The 20764-nt window shown below is 39.9% G+C and overlaps 1 protein-coding gene across 1 annotated transcript in view; it reads right to left on the bottom strand.

Annotated features, from left to right (window-relative positions):
* The window catches only part of Cav1 (caveolin 1), a 32571-nt gene that overhangs the window by 11071 nt on the left and 736 nt on the right, over positions 1 to 20764 (bottom strand). The window contains exon 2 of the mRNA XM_027926483.3: positions 19857 to 20021. Within this exon, the coding sequence (XP_027782284.3) occupies positions 19857 to 20021 (165 nt within the window). The remainder of the gene's footprint in view (positions 1 to 19856; positions 20022 to 20764) is intronic.

Raw genomic sequence — 20764 nt, 5'->3', positions numbered from 1 at the left:
CCTGAAAGCACTGGATTGTGAGAAGGATGGAGCCCCAGGGAGGAGGTAGAAGAAGCAGCCAGGCCCAGTCCTGTTGGGGAAGGGCTAAGGAAAGACAGTGAACTTGTCCTTTGGTGCCTTTAGCCTCCACTTTTCTTCACATCTTCTGTGTGTGTATGTGTGTGTGTGTCTGTGTGCGCGCGCATGCACACAAAGGCATGTCTGTATGCATGCATGTGACCTACTGTGGGCAAAAAGGTCCATAGGAAATTTGTACTTTAGAATGAATTTAGGTGCCTCTCTTCAGTCTTGTGCAGGGAAAGCAGAGGATCCTCTCTAGTTATCTTTTTGTGTCATTAATGGGCTGCAAGCAACAGTGTGGTGTATATACTCTGGGGCAAGAGAATTTTTCAGAGGTCTTGGAATTGCAATAATTTACATTATTAAGTACTATATGTCTCTAAGATGTGAATACCTAGAAGATAGGTCCTATTTTGTCCATTTTACAAAATGGACAAAACCCCCCAAATGTTGTTCTATTACTTGCACCTAGACTTCCCAACCAAACTAACAGAAAATGCATCTGCTGAATTATCAGTTGACTATTTCCACAGGAAAGGGCGTGTGATCATGCAGGAGGAAGGAGGAAGGGGCTGCTCTCAACCCTCCACTTTTAGCTTTACTTCCCTATGACCTCACTCTTCTCTGGCCAGGACTGTTGGATCATTTGACTTTGACCTTATTCTTAGGACAATGGTTCTCAAATATTATTAGCATATTGAAGAATTTTCTGAAGATACCTGTTAAAATACAGATTCCTGGACCTTGAGTTTGAATCAGTTGTCTGCGGACAGGATCCAAGTAGCTGTCCCTCCTTCCCTCTATGATCTGGATCTTAAATGATCCCAAAGGCTCACAGGCTAAAGGCTTGGGGGCCAACTTGAAGTGCTATTTGGAGTGGTGAAACCTTTAGGAGCTAGAGGCTACTGTGAGGAAGTTAGGCCCTTGAAGAGTGGGAAATCCCACTCCTTTCCTCTTTTCTTTGCCTCCTGGCCACCATGAGGTGAACAACCTCCTCTACCACATGCTTCCCACCATGATATACTGTGCTGCCACAGCCCCCAAGCCACAAGTCCAAGCGACCATGGAGTAAAATCACTGAAATCTGAGCCCCAAATAAACCTTTTCACCTTTAAGTTATTTATTCCAGTTATTTTGTCACAGTGATGGAAAGCTAACTAACACATTTCCCCATAAGGACACTTTGAGAAATGAAGTTTAGCTTAGGCTTCATTCTCTGCTAGGCAAAAGCATCTACAAAACCTGACTCCCAGATCTGAGTGAGTATGATATGTGACTGTCTTGCTTTAGAAAGGACTTAGAAATGCCATGTGAGCTCTTGGTTAACAGCGTAGAGCTGAGTTTGAATTCCTGCTCTGCAGTGCTCTCTCAGATAAATGACTAACCAATTTTGTGCCTTGGTTTCTTATTTGTAAAAATGTGAATAAAATGGTACCAGCCTCCTAGGGCTGGACTGAATTTTATATGTGTTAGCTTATGTAAACTGTTTAGAACAATGTCTGTGACACCAGGAGTTCTGACCCAAGAGCCCTGGCCAGGAGTAGTAGGGAAATGTCAGGCACTTCAGTAACAGTACTGGGAAAATGGAGAAGATATTGTGGAAAAAGAACCTTTTGGCATTCTTAAAATTCTTCCACATAGGTGGCTTCTTATTTTGTGTTCTGCTTTTAAATGAGCAAGAAGAATTAGTTTACCACCAGCAAGTCAATTACCCCTCTAGAGTTTGATACCATGAAGTACACAGTAGCCAAGTATGCCTCAAGGCAGAAGATGCTCTGGCGAATGATTGCACAGATGTGTCAGAGAAACTGATGGCAATACCAAATACATGGGCTCTCTTTGTTTTGGATTATTTCTCTTTCTCTCTCTCTCTCTCTCTTTTCTTTTTATCTTACTTCTTTTTTCTTTTTTCCTCTGCAGGCAGACATCAGATTTCTCCATCTTTTTCTTTTCTTAGGAGGGAGTATGAATTATTCTGGGGTTCAGAACACACTTTGAAAATTGAAGAGGGTTCAGAACACACTTTGAAAATTGAAGCTGAATCTCTCTGTTCTGATAACATGGATACACCTTCCTAGTTTTATATCCTATTTTGCATTGAATTGTGTTGCTGCCACAGCTCTATTGAAGTCCTAATCCCCACTGATCATGTGACTTTATTTGTTCACAGGGTCATTATGGATGTCATTTGTTAAGATGACATTATACTGAGTAAGGTGGGCCTTCACTTACTATGACTGGAATTCTTATGAGAAGATGGCCATATGAAAACACAGAGGAGAAGACCATGTGACAACTGAGGCAGAGACTGGAGTAGTGATCCCAGGCATGCCAAAGGTCCCTAGCAAACACCAGAAGCTAAGAGACGAGGAAGAGTCCTCCATAAGTTTCAGAGGGAGTGTGGCCCTTATGACCTCAAGATTCTGGAGTTCTGGGCATCCAAATGATGATACCAAAAGTTTCTGTGGCTCTTAGATACCCAGTGTGTGACATTTTGGAGGGAAGCCCCAGGTGATATATACAGATCCCCTTTGAAGTTGCTTGAACCTATCTTCATTGAAAGAGTTTTGGGGTTCCAGAGTATTTTTATGCCTCTTCCTGCAGGCTGCCCACCCTTTCTTAGGACAATCCTGGGTGGGAACCTAAAGCTATACTTGGTGTACTGTATACCAGCTGAGCAGGAGCCTTCTTTGGGAACTTGGTCCCTCTTGTCCACACAACTTCGGTTTTCATTATCACGAAAAATGTCCCATTGTAGATGAATCTGTATGAAGCAGGCTGCACATCTCTGGATTCCTTCTTCTTTTCTTTCTTTCTTTTTTTTTTCCTCCACAGCCTTCTGGTATCTATTTGGTGGCACTTGTTGATGTTGAGTGTCACCAAACAAGTGACATAGAACAGAACAGTGTAAAAATAGGCTGAGCGAGGGCCAGCGATAGGAACATGGAGTTTCGGTGATGAGTCAGTGAACTTGGAGAGAGAGAAGTGATACCTTGGTGGCACTTGTCTTTGCCATCCTTGAAGAGGAATAACTATGGCCCTTCAGAGTATTGAAGGTTCTGTCCCAGGGAGAAAATACTGCCTCATGTAATGCATGGAAATCTTTTTTTTGTTTTGTTTTCTAAATATGCAATTAAGGGATTCATCCAGAAGTCTGGTTTGCTCACTGAATTCTGTGTTTACACTTAGGAGTTTGTTATTCTTTAACCCTCTGGGCATGTCATGGACAGATATGAATGATTACCACACTGAAGAAAATATAAGCTGTATTTTATCAGAAACACAAGAAAATATCTTCACTATTTTCAAGCTACACATTGGTCTGCAATCACGTTTCTTTGAACCAGAGCTTTTTAAACACCATTAACATCTTTCGGTTTCTACATTACACTTCCTGGTGGCAGAGGTTGCTTCCTACCATTCAGTTAAGTGAAACTAGGGTTGTTAACAGCATTCGTCTTACCTCATTGCTGGGATATTTTTCCCTGCAGTGCTTCGAGTCTGTTTATTAAACAAATAGAAAATAAATAAAATAAATCTCTGAACACTGCTTGGAAAGAGGGGATAAGATATACACCAGGGCTCTTGCCATGTCTAAGCAAGGATAAGCTTGGCCCATTGTACAAGACTATCTGATACTCCATGTAAGGTGACTATTAGGACACAGTCCACAACTTCTACAGTACAGTTTCTTAACCTGGGCACTACTGGCATTTGGGGCCAGACAATCCTTTTGTTGGAGAATGAGCAAAGGGTCACTGTGCTGTGTGGATTCTACAATGATTATCAGCCTCTCTGGCCTCTACTCACTGGATGTCAGTCGCATCTTCCAAATTATGACACTAAAAATGTCTCAGCACTGTCACATGTCCTCTTGGAGGGGAGGCAAAATTGCACCTGGCTGAGAACCCTGCTCTAGAAAATCATAATATGATGTAATGAGACAGGACCCTATGTTTAAAAATATCTAGATCCTAGAATGATTGCTTATGTTTCACAGGGACTTTGGGTTTACACTATAGTGACCCTATTCATTCATTCATTCAATATTTGGAATGTACCTACTCTTTGGGGATGTAATAAGTTAGATAAGAAGGCAGGACCAGCTCAGGGTTGAAGGGCTGGCTATGGCTATGTTTTCACAAGGCAGTGCAAATAAAACAAAGATGGCTTTTGGCTTTTCAAACTCACCCAGGAATCATTACCATGGAGGGCAGGGTCCTCGGTCTGGGATGCATTCCCTTATTTTTTAAAAAATATTTTTAGTTGTGGGCAGTCACAATGCCTTTATTTTATTCATTTATTTTTATGTGGTGCTAAGGATGGAACCCAGGGCCTCACATGTGCTAGGCTAGTGCTCTACCACTAAGCCACAACCTCAGCAACATTCCCTTATTTTTAATGTAAGAGATGGAGTCATTTCCTTTTTAATTAGTTATACATGCCTGGCTTCACAAATCACTGCCTTCTAGAATTCTGACTGGAATCTTGAATATTCTCTCAGGACAATGCCGCAAGCCCTTTCCTGCCTCAGAGTTACCCACTTGTTCTAGGTTTGGCTTGGAACACTCCTGCAATGTTTCAAGCCATTTCTCCTCACCTGGCTAACTCTGAGTTATTTGTAATGTCTTAACCTAAATGTTCTTTCTTCACAATCTTTTTTCTAACTCCCACCCTCTTTTCTCACCTGGACCTTTCCTTTGTCCAGCCTATCACATATGTGATATATTTTTGATTGTGTGTGGTTATTATTTCTGTTAACAAATACACTTCTGAAATGTAGTAGTACTAAGTGAATATTGCTGAATACATGAATGGCTTAGTGAATGCAGCCATTTGTTAAGTTATCTCTACCTCTTTCTTCTATTTACAAGAGCACCATCCCGATAATATCTCCTTTAGGGAAGAGAGCTCTGAATGTGTTCTTCTCTGGCTCAAGGATTAATAATTCATTCCTTGATTGTATCTATTTTGTCTAACCCAGGCATGATTTTCATAAAAGAACGAATAAAGGGTGACTAATCACAAGGAAGATAGTCTACAGTTTTTGCTTATCATAAAATTTGTATTCAAACCTACAGATTTTTGACACAGCTTTGCTCGAAGAGATGATAGGTTCCAAAGAGTGTGCAGGAGGCCTGGAATTCAGACATCATGTTTACCTTCAGAATCATACAGCTGGGATGCTAAGTGATGTGATTAAAATCATACAGAGCCCTAAAGGCCAAACTTTATATGGGTCAGAGAGAAACAAATTTTACAGCTGGGCAATGGGAAAATGTGACTCAAAGTAATAGTGCTTCTGCCTGGTCGCTCTTAGTCATCTGATCCTATTGCTCACAGATGGGCTGTTAAAAGAACTTCGTGAACATGGCCACATGATCTAGGTGAATTTGACAACTGTCGTCATCTGAGCATTTTCTATTAGTTAGGCTTTTTTCAAACTATTGCTCTAATTGAAGTTGCAAGTAATTACACATTTCTCTGTTATGTGAATTAAGGTGAATTGGCAGGTTGCAAAAACAATAAAAATACTGTAAGTTTGTAGCCAGCTTTGGAACTGACTTTCTGGTCCTCTTGGAACTTAAACCTTCAATTTGAAGGCAAGGACAATAAAAGGAAAGACTACACAGTACTGACCTCAGATCAGAGGAGGAAATGGACTCCAGTGCTTGATCCTCTTTAGTGTCAAATGCTCACTTGTGGTACATTTGCATACAGAGGTCCATCTGTAAGCTCAGTATTTCAAAGATGACTTAATTAAATCCCACAGTCTGAATATTAAAAGTGAGGAATGCCAGCCAGTAAAATGTAGGAAAAGAGTAATAAAAAATGCCATTGAGGAGAAGTCCTGTCATTCTCCCTGTGTGGGTCCAATGCACTTTTATGCTTCCATCTTTTATGAACACTGGTCCAGTGGAATCCATTTTAGAAATGAAAGCAACTTGGAGATTGTATACCTCTGCATTTTGATTGTTGTGAGTGAAGACACTGCTGTCTAGGGAGTACACATGACTTTTCAAGGTCCAAGGTAATCCTGGAGATCTGGCCCAAGAGGGGACTAAAATTCAGATTTACTCTGAGGCTCGGTTTCCCTATCTGTTCTGAGGAGTGATCCACATCAGTAAAGTACTTCCCAATGACATGGTGTCGCTTCTCTGCCAGGTACTAGACAGATGAGTGACAACCTTCCTGTTCCTGAGTTCCCCAGAACTGCTGGCACTGCAGGGATTTTGCAGCACCTTTAGGAGAAAAACCAGTGCCTATTGCCAGCTTCATTTCCAGTATCCCTGATGCACGAACACAGATATGCCAAGTGGGTGGGTTGAACCAGCAGAACTTTTTCTTATGGAGAATAAAAAGAACAGGGAAAGATAAGGGAGAAACAACAGAGCTGGATCACAAAGGTAATATGAGCTTTATTCTATATACAAAGTATCTTTCATGCAGTTGCTACAGGAGAGTTCCAGAAATTATTTTTCAATAGGAATCTGTGTGACAAATATCAAATTCCAATGAAAATGCTAAGACCACCCCCTGCCCCGTGAGGACCTAATAAAGTAATAATTACACCCCACTGTGATTCTTATGGTCCTGAAGGTCTTATCATGATACAGTTTTATTATTTATTTATCATTAAATTATTATTATTTTATCAAATTATTATTATTATTTATTTTATTATTAATTTACTATTAAGAAATTCTGACTGAGAGTCTACACCAAATTGAATTCTGGCTTTATATTTGCAGTACCTGGGAGCTAAAAAAATTAAAATAAGTGAATCTGGGTCCCACCATAGACAATTACATCAGAGCTTCTAGGGATAAGTATGCATAGCAGTATTTGAAAATGTTCCCCAGATGATGTGCAGGCAGGATGAGGAGCCACTAGTCTAAATTTGCAGAATGGCCACCCTTTGCAGAAACTACAATCTCTCACGGGTTTATATCACAATGGGGTTTATACAAGCTGCAGAGTCCTGTGAATATGTAGTGTGTAGGAGGAGTGGATGGGCAGGCTTGCCATAAAGATAACGTTTCATGCTGACCTTTCAGTACATACAATGCATGTATTTTTCAGCATTTTTGTTTCCAATGTTTACCACTAGCATTCTGAACTGCTGATTAAAACAGTGCTACATCAACTCTCCTTTGCCCCCTACAAACCAGATATCCTGCTGGATTAGAGAAAAGTGTTCATATGCATGTCTGTGTTTCATGAGGGTGTGTGTAAGGGTTGCTATAGACTGAATAATAACTGGTAGAAGTGTTGGGGAGTTGTACATGTAAGGAAGTTAACACTCAACAATTACCAAACAACCTCTTTTGACTTTTTCTGGATTAACTACTCTTGTTACTTGAAAGAATTTTCCCCACATAACAGTACTTTTTTTTTTTTTTTTTTTAAGTTGAGTACATTAGCCCTCCCCTTAGTTCTTATCCTGAATGGTGACTGTGTCAGAGCAATGTTTTCTTGTAAATCTTGTGATAACCTGGCAATAACCAAAGGCAGTTGTTGGTCTGGTCCACATTCCTTTGCAACCCTTGCAACAAGTCATCTAGACAAGCAGTGTTACCCCAGCGCCACGTGGGGATTTCTCTATCACCTGCACTTTGTTCTCCCCAGGGCTTCTCCAGAATCTCTGCCTTCTCATAAGATCAAAACAGAAGCCCATTTATAATGAGTCTGAAGATAGCAAGTTGGAGAACCTTGTGTGTTACATTATTTTTTAGATTCTTCATTGTTTTCTTTAAAATATCAGTAGCCAGGCTCTGGAGTATATGCTTGTAGTCTCAGCTAAACAGAAGGCTGAGGATCACAAATTTGAGGCCAGCAACTTAGTGAGATACTATCTCAAAATAAAATCTAAAAAAGGATGAGGGTGTATCTCAGTGGTAGAGCACCTCTGGATTCAATCCCCAGTATTGTAAAAATAAATGAATGAATTAATTAAATAAATAAAGTATCATTCTATTATAGAGATTAATGTTTAAGAACAATGACAAACTTAGTTTGGGTTTCCCATTGTCTAAGGGTTGTGCGGTGGGGATTCATCTAAGGATTTATTTACAATAGTGCTTTTCAACCCAGAGATCTTGGTTGTTTGGAATTATTATAAAGAGTTTCCTTTTCTATTATGTTCATCAGGTATCTTGGTTTTCCACATTATAGGCTTTCTCCAAAATGACATTCATCTCTTGATATTTTCTTATTTTTTATGTTTACCTATTTATTTCCTACTTAGCATCTATATATTTTATTTCTAATTCTTTAATATTACTGCAATTTGTATGGGTCTTTATCTTATTTTTAATGGGCTATTTATAATTCATAAGTCACTTTGATATTATTTTTATCGTAGATGTTAACAAGGTCATGTTAATTGGTGTCATTTGTAAGTTGAGAGTCCTCTTAACTTGTTCACTCTGGTCTCTGATAAAATAGTAAATGTGCTAGGACTGTGGTCCTGGCTGTATGTTAAAAACCAAGTCACACCTAAAACTGACATTACACATCGTCACTCTTTTCTGATGACGGCTTCCTAGTCCTACCTATTCTTGACTGAATAACAACCCAGATATTTATACTTAGCCTGTTGATAGGGAAACTATTTGAGGTCAAATCTTTGAGTCTTACTTGTATACACATTATAGTGAATCCATTCCTATCATAGGAGAATAGAGAAGGAAGCCTTCTGGAAAAAGAGCTAACATTCATTTCAGTTGGCACAGACATCAGTAATAAATGAAAGTTATCTGATCCCTTCTAGAGACACTTAAATGTTTTGCCTGCCTTGTTTTTCTTGTCTTTTTTCCCTAAAAAGAGATCTGAGATCTGTAAGAGACCACCTTGGAGGTGGAAAGAAGCCTCCCAGCAAGTAAAATCTCAGATGTCTGTGTACTTAACATTTAGAAGTAGTAAAGCCAAAGAGAAAGAAGAAGCTTGCATTTTCCAAAACAGTTTTCTCCCCTAGGTATGGAAGAGTTTGGAATTTTCTTTAGGGCTGTCGCCTAATCTAGTCATTTCTCTGAATCTTGCCATTTTGGAGGGACAGATAGTGTATTCCATCAGGGAGTCCTTCCATCCCTTTATGACAAGTGAGTTCTCAGGTGGCCTGAGATCCAACCCCAGCCTGCACACATCTCATTCTAGTCTCATTAGATGGACAATGCTAAGCCAGAGTGGATGGCATCCTGGGAATTTACCACAATACTCAAGAGATTAGCTTTATCTTCCAGGGCCCCAGGAGCTTATTACCAGAAGGCTGAAAAGAGATGTACTTGGGTCTTCTTAAGACTGGGGATTTAAAAACAATTTAAAAAATGAATATTCTAAATATATAACACACACGAACATGCTTTTTCCCTTATGTATGTAGAGTGAATATTCTTTATATTTTTATTTATGTTTTGGATTTTTAAAAAGTCTTTAAATATGGCCAATAGAGAGAAAAAAAGCAAAGGAAATGATTCAATAATGTAGTCTATTGAGCCCTTTTGTTCACTTACAAAGCAATTTCAGAATGTTGATTCAATTCAGACTCCATTTTCTGATGGCTACCTCCATGGGATCCTGGGTTCTCCTGTGGGCACTGGGCAGCTACAGAGTAAAGAAAAATTGTCCCACTAGGAAGGACATGTACAGAAGTAGGGAGGGAAGGGGGAAAGAGGAAAGTGGATAATGAAGGACAATAAAGCAGAATAGCTGGATAAATGCTACAGCCAAGATAAAATCCAAATGTAGTGGGAAAAAAATAGAAGAGATGGCTGATTCTGAGGAGGCCCAGATAGCAGAGACCAGCCTGGCAGATGGCTGTGGCTTCGAAGGTAGGACTCATGACCTGCTCTGTGACTAATAAGGAATCCATGTTTCCTAAATACCGGTTGAGTCCATGGCCCTACCAACCTGAATGCCCCCAATCTCATCTAAATACTGGTCAAGTGTATTCTCTGAACAGTGCATGGGAATGACCCACATTCTCAGACCTTCTTAACTAGACGAATAAAAGCTAATCCAGGGATGGGGTTGTGGCTCAGTGGTAGAGCACTTGCCTCATATGTGTGAGACACTGGGTTCAATTCTCAGCACCTATAAATAAATGAATAAAGTAAATGTCCATCAACAACTAAAAAACATATTTTAAAAAAAAAAGCGAACCCAAAGTGGTTCGGTGCATCAGCGGCACATCACAATTTCTCTTCCTATTTAAAAGCCTGATTCTCAGGATCAAGTGAAGAAGAAAGTGTTGTTGAGATAACAAATATTGTTAGTGATGAAATCTGGTGAATACAATTCCCATTCCTTGACATATTTTGGTAGGCTCATTTCTACCCCTGCATCACTGCTAATAATGTAGAAAAGGCAGGCAGTAAGTTATGATTGATGGAACTTTTCAAGTATTCTTCTGAGAGATTAATGATGCATTATGAAATGCACTGTTCAGTCTGTCTTTGCTTCTGGTGTTTGTTTTTTAGAACAAATATGTAATTTCTAGGGAAGAAGTCTTGGAGAAACTGCTTGAGGGATTCAATAGGCCTTTCTCTCACCAGCAGAAAACTAAGGTTTCCCCCAATTGCTTCCTGTTTTTACAATGGAAGGTTTGGTGGCAAGAATGTCTGTAGAAACTGAACTGACAAACTGAGTACATTCAAAGAAGCTGATTAGTTCCTGTTGGGACCTGCTGTGTTCCCTCACACTTACCCTCCCTGCAACCCTGCAAGATCAGCCCCACCCCAGATGCCCGGACCAAGCAGGGTGATCTGGGCCCTTTAAAGAGTCAGGTAATTCATGTGTCACTTAGTAACTTATCTGGTTCCTCTTCTCATCCCTGAGACACACCCCATTCTGGTCTGTGGAACTTATCTTCCCAGCCTCTATTTTCCTTGACATCTGGGGTTTTACGTTGGTCTTTCTCCTCCTTCCCCACCTACCTGCTAGGATGTGGAGTCTGATTCTAGGCTCACAAACCTGTTTCTCCCAACACAAACCATGGCGGGAATCCCTGCTGCCATTTGCTGTCTGACGAATGTGAGAGCAGTGGTACATCTTTTAGCAATCTGGACTGTGCCTCATTACAGGGAGTTATGGTCAAGAAGCCGGGCTTTCAAATTTCACTGTCTGAGTTCAAACCCTGCTTCCCCCACTTTCTACCTGTGTAATTGAGCAACTGGCTAATCCTAAGTTTCCAAACCTGCAAAATGAATAGGATGGTGATGCTAATAATAGTACCCAGCACATGGGCCCACTGAAGGAGTCATTAAACAACCTGTGTTACCAACCCAGCCTGTAGGAAGTGTTGCAGGAAGCATCCCACGTCCTGTCTCACTCCACTTGCACTTCTAACATCATACACTGAAGCTGGTCATTGAAAGGCTGTATCCCTTCTGGACACTCCCTGTCCCAGAAACCCCTCAGGGGGTCACTGCTGCCTACAAAGAGACAAATGCCTTGGCTGGGCAAAGGAGGTCTTTGCTGATCTGGTTCCCACTTGTGTCCCTGACATAGTCACTCTGACCTGCTGCTAATATTCAGCATGTGCCAGGCTCCCTTATCTTTCTGGTTGCTCCTGCTGCTCTTTCCACTGGGATCACTTTCTTTGTGAATATATGTTTGGCTTTGAAGCTGAAAACTCTCTGCCTTGTGCCCAATTGGGGCCCATCTTTTAGCTGCACGATCTCATTCAGATTTATTTACATGTATGTTTCCCCACTAAATTCTAAACCCTATGGGGAGTAGGAGCTGTAATTTAACTACTCAGTCTATACCTGAGTCTGATCAGGTCCTTGGTCATGGCAGAAGTGTGCAAAGAAATGGAAGAGGTTGAATCCTGGAGTTGGGATGTGTGTAGCCCAGTACAGCACAAAGCAGATAGCAGGCCAGGGACAAGGGCCTCATGAAACTTTCTTCATCTTTGCTTCTTTGCTTCCCAATCTCCTACTTTTTCACTGTTTGGGCTCAGAATCTTTTCATTACTCATTGTAAATGAGAAAATGTGATTGTGTTTGATAGCTGTGACATATATGACCCAGTGCAATCTCTAGACACCATTTATCATTTTACATAAAATCCATCAATGTCCATCTGTATTGCAAAGGCCTTACTTGGATCAGAAAAGGTTTATATACTGAATGAAATTCAGCTTTTAAAAGTTTAACTTTTAAATTGCTATGAAATAGAATATTAAGCATATTTAGTTGCCATCAAAATTCACTTAAACCACCTCAAAAATTAAAAATGCCTGGCTCTTAATTGCCAAAACAGCTAACAATGGTTAAGGGAAAACTTGGTTGGTTGTGTATTTTGGAATATTTACTTCCCTGTCATGAAATAATGACCAAACAAGAGACAACATCTCAAGATTCAATAAAGAAAACAAGATGTATTTTATATCTGAACCATCAACACGTTTCCTGTGAGAGGCAGGAAATATGTATTCTGTGCAGGTGTAAATCTGTTCTACCAACTAATTCCCTTGGTAGTTGCATAGTACATGGATCATGCAGATTTCCTTTAAGACAGAACACTTCCCCCACCGTGAACAATGGTTCATGTGAAAGCATGCCATTTTATGTTTCCTGGACTCACTGAAAAAAAAATAGTTAAAACTATTTTAAACATTTTAATCTTTGATGGAGTAGCTGACAAACATGAGATGGAAGGATGTCAGTCTTATTAACCCTGTGTTTCAGGGAAAGAAACTAAGGGTGGAGGGTAGAGTAGACAGCCTGATTGCTGTGATGAAACATCCGAGAGGGTAGCACTAGAGAATGAGGTGGGGAAGAAAGAGGCATGTGGTGCCTGGTACATGGAAATTCTGTAGCTTCTTTCTAAAAATGAGTGTGAGTAGAGATTTCTGGTGTGCTCCAAGTGCAACAATCAGTAACAGGTCATTCATTGCCAATCCACTTGTGACCATTATTTTTTCTTCCAAACTGTGACATTTCTGAATGTGAAAGGGGCACTATGGGAGTTACTTGGTGCCTATATGGAACAACCTAGAACATATGGCCACCCTACTCCTCAGTCACCCTGAGGCTTCAAGCCTGCAGTTGGCTTTAAGCCCAAATGGCCTAAGAGATGGAGGACCATTGAGCAAGATTGATTTGGGAACCCTTCATGGTGTTTCAAAATTCTCTGGAGGATTTAAAATAGTCCAACCCTCAAACCGTGTTCTGGCAGGGAATACAGCTATATCTCTACCATATGACTCATCTGTTCTCTTAGAGTGGAATCCACAGGGTGTGTATCTTTAAACCAACCTTGGTACAATCATTTCTAAATCTACATGACTACACTTAAGTGTCATCATTTAATGAATGATCATTTGAAGCTCTGAAAAATAAAGATAATCAGAGTCCACTCTAGATCTTCCAAACTAATAGATTTGGGGTAGGCCCCTGAATCCATATTTTTTAAAACTCCTTTGGCCATTCTGATTCCTAGAAAAATTTAAGAATCCTCTTGGGTTTGTAAAGAGGTTATGGGGTTTAAAAAGGCTGCAAATTTCAAATTGTCAACGGGAAGATAAAAGGTTGATTAGAAGAAAAAGTATTTTTTTCTTTTAATAAGCATGGATGCATGTCATTATTGACTAAATTTGAATACGGAAGAGAAAATATTAAAGGAACTGAAATGTTTCCCACAATTTAATTACAATTTTTATAGAACTAAAATAGGAGCAAATTGTTTAAAATAATAGAGGTTCCTTATTTTGCTTTGTTTACTGGCATAAACCATCCTCTAAGTTCTGCTCTTTCTCCACTGCAAACCCCGGCCAGAGGATCACAGGTCAGTGCATGGAGTCCCATCTCTCAGGGACCAGCTGTCTCTGGCATTTCATTATATAAAACTTATTTTTAAAGTAGGGCAAACTAAAAAGCAGTCTCATTTGGAGTATGAAAGTGTTGGCTATTCTGTGGAATTGAGTGGGCAGGATGCATAAGCAGGTGGCTTTTTGAAATTACTGGACTTTCCAGGTGCTGCTCACTATTGCAGCTGTTCATATTTTAACTCTCTTAAAATGTAGCCAACAGCCTGTTAACTGAAAGAATATCTTGCATCATGAACCTTTTCATAATTGAAAGACATTTGGTGTACCTTGTCTTAAATTCTAATAAATAGTATGAAATTATACTTAGTTAAAAATCAAAATTGAGCTAGTTCCTCACTGTTTTCCAGAGCTAAGAGATAGAGAAATTTTTTTTTCTTTTAATAAGCATGGATGCATGTCCTTATTGATTAAAGTTGAAAGCATGTCTGATGCTTAAGAATGAATGATGTGTCCCCCATTGCAATGTCATTCTTAGCTCAGTAATGTGAAAACAATCTTCTACCAAAGATGACCATGCTATTTTATAGGCAAGGGATTCTGAATTCCATGCATGATTTCTTGTGTGACAGAATATCAATTTCCATCTTGAGAAGTTATCTCCTAAACAAACAAACAAGCAAGCAAAACCAATGTCAATTCCAATAAAAGAGAATATTAACATGGTACCAAGGACTTTGATACAATCTGATATTTTAAATCATATGCTTTGGGGATAAGTATATAAGATAAACATAATTTTATAAGTGATGATAATGCTGACATTAATCACCAAATTCTGTAGAACATGTTTCAGTTGAAAGGAAACATAGAGGCATTAGGTTATTATGTTAAAACCAAAACTGATCTGATTGCCTTGTAGCATAGCATGCACCCTTCCTCCATGGCTAAGGAATATTTTGGGGGACCTGATATGGTGCCTTATGCCTGTAATCCCAGCAACTCAGGAGGCTAAGACAGGAGGATCACAAGTTCAAGGTCAGCCTCAGTAATTTAGTGAAACTCTAAGTAATTTAGCGAGATCTTGTCTCAAAAAAGGAAACTAAAAGGACTGTAGATGTAGCTAAGTGGTAAAGAATCTCTGGGTTTAATCCCCCGTACAAAAAGAAAAACGAATATTTTTTGTCTGTATACTTAAGAATCATTACATTCAAGCTTTATAAAATAAAGTTACATATTTTTATTTTTCAACAAAGACCTCCTCCCAGATGTTCTGATTTGTCTCAGTGCTAATCTCAGACTCATCAAAACTAATTTCTCCCTATGACAATAATCCATGATGAATCAATCACATTGTCTTGTCTATTCTTCCTTCATGATATACTTCGAAATAACTGTTTTGAGCAGTAACTATTTGAAAAAAATGGCTAAAATTTTAAGCTGCGTTAGCTCTTAACTTCTATTAAGGTCAAAAAGGAGAAATTGGAGGCCAGACTGATAACCACTATGTTCCCTAAAATTCTTAAAATGCTTATAGGGTTCAATCCTCAATGCATGCCCTAATCTTTTCATCTCACATCTGGACCCTGGTACAATTGTAGATGGTCCTCCAATTACCATGGGGTTCCATAAATCCATTTTAAGTCCAAAGTGTCATAAGTTTAAAATGCATTTAACACATCTAACCTACCAAGTATCATTTTTTTTTTTAAGCCACATAGTACACTGTAGAATATCTGTCATTTCCCCTTGTGGTCTTATGGCTGACTGGGAGCTGTGGCTCACTGCCACCGCCCAATATCACAAGAGAGCATTGTACTACATTTTGCCAGCCTGGGAAAAGGTCAAAATTCGAAGTACACTTTCTACTGAATGTGTGTTGCTTTCACACCATTAGAAAGCCAAATAATCATGTTGAATTATTGTAAGTCAGGGACCATCTGTACATCTTGACTCTTTTACTTATCCAGAATGGTTATCTTTCATCATATCCTTTGCCTTCATAAGCATCATCTTCCAAAAAGCCCACCTTCACCATGCCAAACCTGGGCGTAATGTATTCTAGAGATTCTCACATCTGATGTGAGAAAGTTCAAACACCATAAATACTGGCTTCAGTACTCTGGCATTTGTCCGGGATCAATCCTTTTATTTTTATCACCTACCCCTCTGTCACATAAATTCCCAAATTCCAATCAAAATGGGTTACCAAAACTTCCCTGTGTGTGACATTCCTATCGCCATGCCTTGATCACTTAGAATGGGGTCTTCTGATTGGCTCAGCTATTTGCATTCCATCTATTCCCCACAACCCAACTCAGATTGCACCTCTTTTGTGCCCCCTCCATTAAACCATCTACAGTGCATTCTCTGCACCCATTACCCTGTTCACAGCAGGGTCTAACATTTACTATCAATACCATTCACTGAATATCAATACTGAATATTGCATAATATTCAGTATTATTTACTTTTGATTTATTGTAGTATGTCTCTGGTCTGTTTCTAAAATGATAATGAGAAGGTTTAGTGTCGAGATCTAATAAAACAATATGCCAGTTATAAAAGAAAGTGAAAATACAAAATGTGGAAGAGGGTAACCTGGGTTAATCAAATTTCAAATCTAGCTATGTCAAGGCAAAACTAAAGGACCCATTGTTATTTGGCAGAGACTTATCATTGTGATTGGGAGTATCATTTCACTAACTGTGATAACTGCGATTGTTGGGCTTTATTTTAGGAATCATGTAGCAAAGCATATACTCTAGATTCCATAAGATAGCCTAACAGTTTGATGAATAAATTTATTGATGATTAATGTGACATCAGAATCATCAACTTGAAGCCATTTTCTTAACTGATGTGATTCTGCAATCTGTATATGGGGTAAAAATGGGAGCTCATAACCCACTTGAATCAAATTGTGAAATATGATATATCAAGAACTATGTAATGTTTTGAACAGCCAACAATAAAAAATTAAAAAAAAAAGAAAAAAAAAAGAAATTCCAAATAAGTACATAATGAATACAGAAAAGAAAATGTGAACATAAAACAAAAACAAAAACAAAACCCAGAAATCTCAGGAAGAGAATGAAATCTCTGAGATTGTTCCCACTTCAATCAGTGGAAATTTAAGAAAATATTCACAATCACAATATTTTTGGATAAATGTTTGTATATCATACTGTGGAGCAGCAAACTTAGAAGATAAAATAATTTTATTGGAAATAAATTGTACTCTTTAATTTCTAGCAGATAAATAAATAAATTGTTCATTTAATTTCTAGCACCTTCTTGAAATACAAACTTACAGCATTCACAAGTTTTTTTTTTCCTTCCTAAATAGTTGTTTTACGGGACTGAACGAATATGTACAGAACACAATGTTGTTCTTTATATTTTATATCGGGTTTCATTTCTTCTATATCTAGAGTTGTTACTTCGTAGTATGGGGACATTTTAAAAATGTATGTTACACTCTAGTAGGACACACTATCCAATAGAGTTTTCTGTGGTGAATGACATGTTATACATCTTGTGACCAACTGATAGAGAAATGTAATACATCCATGCTTCTATACTCACAAACTGAGCCCTTGAAATATACCTAGTATGACTGAGGAACTGAATTTTACATTTCACTTAATATTAATATGTGAAATTCAAATTGAAATAGCCATAGTGACTGGTAACTACCTTATTGGATAGACCAGTTTTTATAGGCTGTTTGCTTCTAGAACAGAACTTTCCTTACTTGGTTGGTACTTTTAATAGTAGATTCCACCAATACTGTCTCTTTATCATTGTGTGAGGCTATGAACTACCATTTATTCATGGTAAAGTTTTAGATGTCTTTATAATTAAGAATAATTATTTATTATTTAAGAAATTGATGTCAAAAGTAAAATTTAGGGAAATGTATTATTTACCATCATGGTAACAGGGAGAGGATCTTCCCTATTTTATCATTACATTTGAGCTTGGACTCAAAGATAAAACTTTATAAAACATAAGTCTTCATAAGTATAGGTAGGTCCCCTTCCACCACCCACTGTTTGGGCCTAGTTTACATCTGTGGCCTCTGTATCTCTGCAGGGCATTCTCTGAAGTCAATCCTTCTAGGTGGGGCATCTGAGTTAGTGATCCTGCCAAATTCTTCTCAAGGTAGATTTTTCTTGTCTGACTTTCTTGTTTTGCTCTTAGCTCTATGAGCAAGTGGGCAGGGTTTGGTTTCTTTAGGCCAGCAGGAGCTTGCTTTAGCTCTTCTTTTAATTTCTTTAATTTGAGGATCTCCACACTTACTTTTTGAAATGCTGTTTTGTAAACCGCTATTTCCTCCAAGCCTGTTATGCCTTTTTTCCATCTGTGTTGAAGCCTCTTTTCCCAGTGGGGCCTTTCTTTCTCAACTTAGTCATGCTATGTGTGGAGACCCACATCCACACTGCTGGCCTCTCTGACTCATCCCGCGAGGCTGGTTTGCTCCAGGGAATCCCGTTCACAGTGCAGTGGAACAACAGGGAGGATCCAGTGAAGAGAGCCCTTTCTCAAATCTGCCTCTTTTCCTGGCAACTCTCCCTCTTGTCCAAAGCTACAGGAGAAGGAAAAAAAAAAAGGAAAAATGCCCTCTCCCCTTTAAGGTAATGTGATTAGCAAAAAGTTTTTAGCAATTCTAACTCCCAGTTTATAAGGTACTTTTGTTGTTGCTGGGGCTCTCAAAAACTCCATAATCTGGCTAATAGAAAAATCTGTGAATGCTCCAATTTTCCTTTTTCCTCTACCAGCAAGCCAAGCAAGTCAATTCTGACAGCTATACTTTCCTTCCAGTTACAGATGAAACTGTTCCCCCTATTGAAATGCATTATTCATAACTGTGAACAGTCTCTGCGGCTCCTCCCATCCATAGATGGAAAGCAGGTGGGTGGGTGGAAATTGCTCATCCACCTCATTGGCTGCTCTGAGGTTGTTCAGAACTTCAACTTCATATTCTCCCTAGAGGCCAGGATTTTCCTTGGCCTTCCCTGGCCCCTCAAAGAAATCCTTTGCCAGGAATGGCTCAAATCCATGATTTCCCAATCCAAATGGGTTCAGACAATAAATTCCTCCCACTGAATTTGTTAAAAAGGTCAAAGTTGAATAACATCATGATAATAAAAAACTGACCACTGTGTCAGATTCAAGTTTGGCCAATAATCCAGACAATTAATCTATTTTCAATGCCACCAAGCACATCCTGAAAGTATAACAAGGAACCATAATTCAAACGTCCTGCTAGCTCAGGGCAGGCTGACCCAGGTCATCACTGAAGAGGCAACTTTTCACACCTAACTAGAAGTATCCAGAGGCAAAATCAAGAGGTGGGCATTATTTTTGGTTTTATAAACTGGATTACTTCTGCACAAGTGCCACTTTCTTCTATTTAGAATATCTTTCTAGTTAAAATTCCTAGTTACCATATCTTTCATATGTACATACAATATCACATAAAATTTATAAATATATAACTTTTGTCAGTCCTCAGCATTTCTATCATTTTTTATTTTTATTTTTAAGAGAATCAGTTCAGGTTATTTTAGCTGGAGGAACATGCCCATTCTGACTCTTGCCTTTGGCACAATTATTTTATTGCTTTAATTCAATGTGCAAAGGGGACTCATCATTAGAATTTCAACCTGAGAATGCAGTCCAATCATCCTCCCCTACCAAGAAGTGTGGGCCCCTCTGTGATTGAGGTCAGGAGGTTTATTTGTCAGGAGAAATGTGTAGTTACGCGAACTCCTACAAAACTCCTTTTAGCTAAATTCCAACTGAACTAACCAGCAGGAGGAAGGAGGGAGATGTGACATTTCTGAGGACCACAGGAGTTCCCACAAACCAAGCCCAGAAAACGGTGTGTGTGTGTGTGTGTGTGTGTGTGTGTGTAAGTTAGAGAAGGATGCACAGCTGCTTGCCAGAGAAGGGCAGTGGGCCCTTGACAGCGGCCTCCCGCGGGCACATCGCATAGTCTCTGGCCAACTGGACTTACCTTGACCACGTCGTCGTTGAGATGCTTGGGGTCGCGGTTGACCAGGTCGATCTCCTTGGTGTGCGCGTCGTACACTTGCTTCTCGTTCATCTCGTCTGCCATGGCCTTGTTGTTGGGCTTGTAGATGTTGCCCTGCTCCCGGATGGGAACAGTGTAGAGATGTCCCTGCGGAGGGCCAGAAGGGGGAGGGTGGCAACCGCGATTGGAAGAAAAAAAATCAAAAGGAAAAACAAACGTCAGAAGTCAGCCTGGCGGCGGAGCAAAACTCGAGCTCAAAATCGAACTAACCGCTTGAACAGCTACTGCTTCGCTCACAGAAAACTCCTGCGCACTGCAAGCTTTTTAAGAGGATCGAGGAGAGGACACCACACCCCTCGGTACCAGGCAGGGAGCGCCTGCCTCCCCCGCCCGCCACCAGGGGTCAGGGCGAGCCCCGGCCTGCGCCCGCCCTGCCTGCGGAACCCGTGGGGACCACCGGAGAGGACGTCTACCTTTTCTTCTGACCCTTTTTCAGCCACTCCACCCTCGCCCCTAGTACTTCACCTGCTCCATTTTCCTGTCCCGGGCCCACTACCCCTGCCCCCATAACCCCTTCCAGCTTTATCCCTAAGATCCAACTGAATCTCCTGAAGTGTCCCACATTCGATGCTTCTTGGCTGCGTCCCCCTCGCACCTGCCGCCGTTCCTCACCCCTCTCTCTACTTTGTATCTCCATGGCTACCCCACCCCACTTCCGCGATGGTAAAAATCCCGCATACACCTACCTCTGGGAAGAACCATATGCCAAACCCCCTAAACTCCCTACAACTCTATCTCACCTGCACGACTGACCCGACCCACCCTCAGGTCCCTTCCAGGCTGCCGGTGGGTAGCTGAACAGAGGCTGCGTTTGGGAAAACGTGGTCTTC

This window comes from Marmota flaviventris, chromosome 1, assembly GCF_047511675.1.
Source record: "Marmota flaviventris isolate mMarFla1 chromosome 1, mMarFla1.hap1, whole genome shotgun sequence".
In the NCBI taxonomy this organism is placed as follows: domain Eukaryota; kingdom Metazoa; phylum Chordata; class Mammalia; order Rodentia; family Sciuridae; genus Marmota; species Marmota flaviventris.
This window is presented reverse-complemented; position numbering and strand designations above follow the sequence as displayed.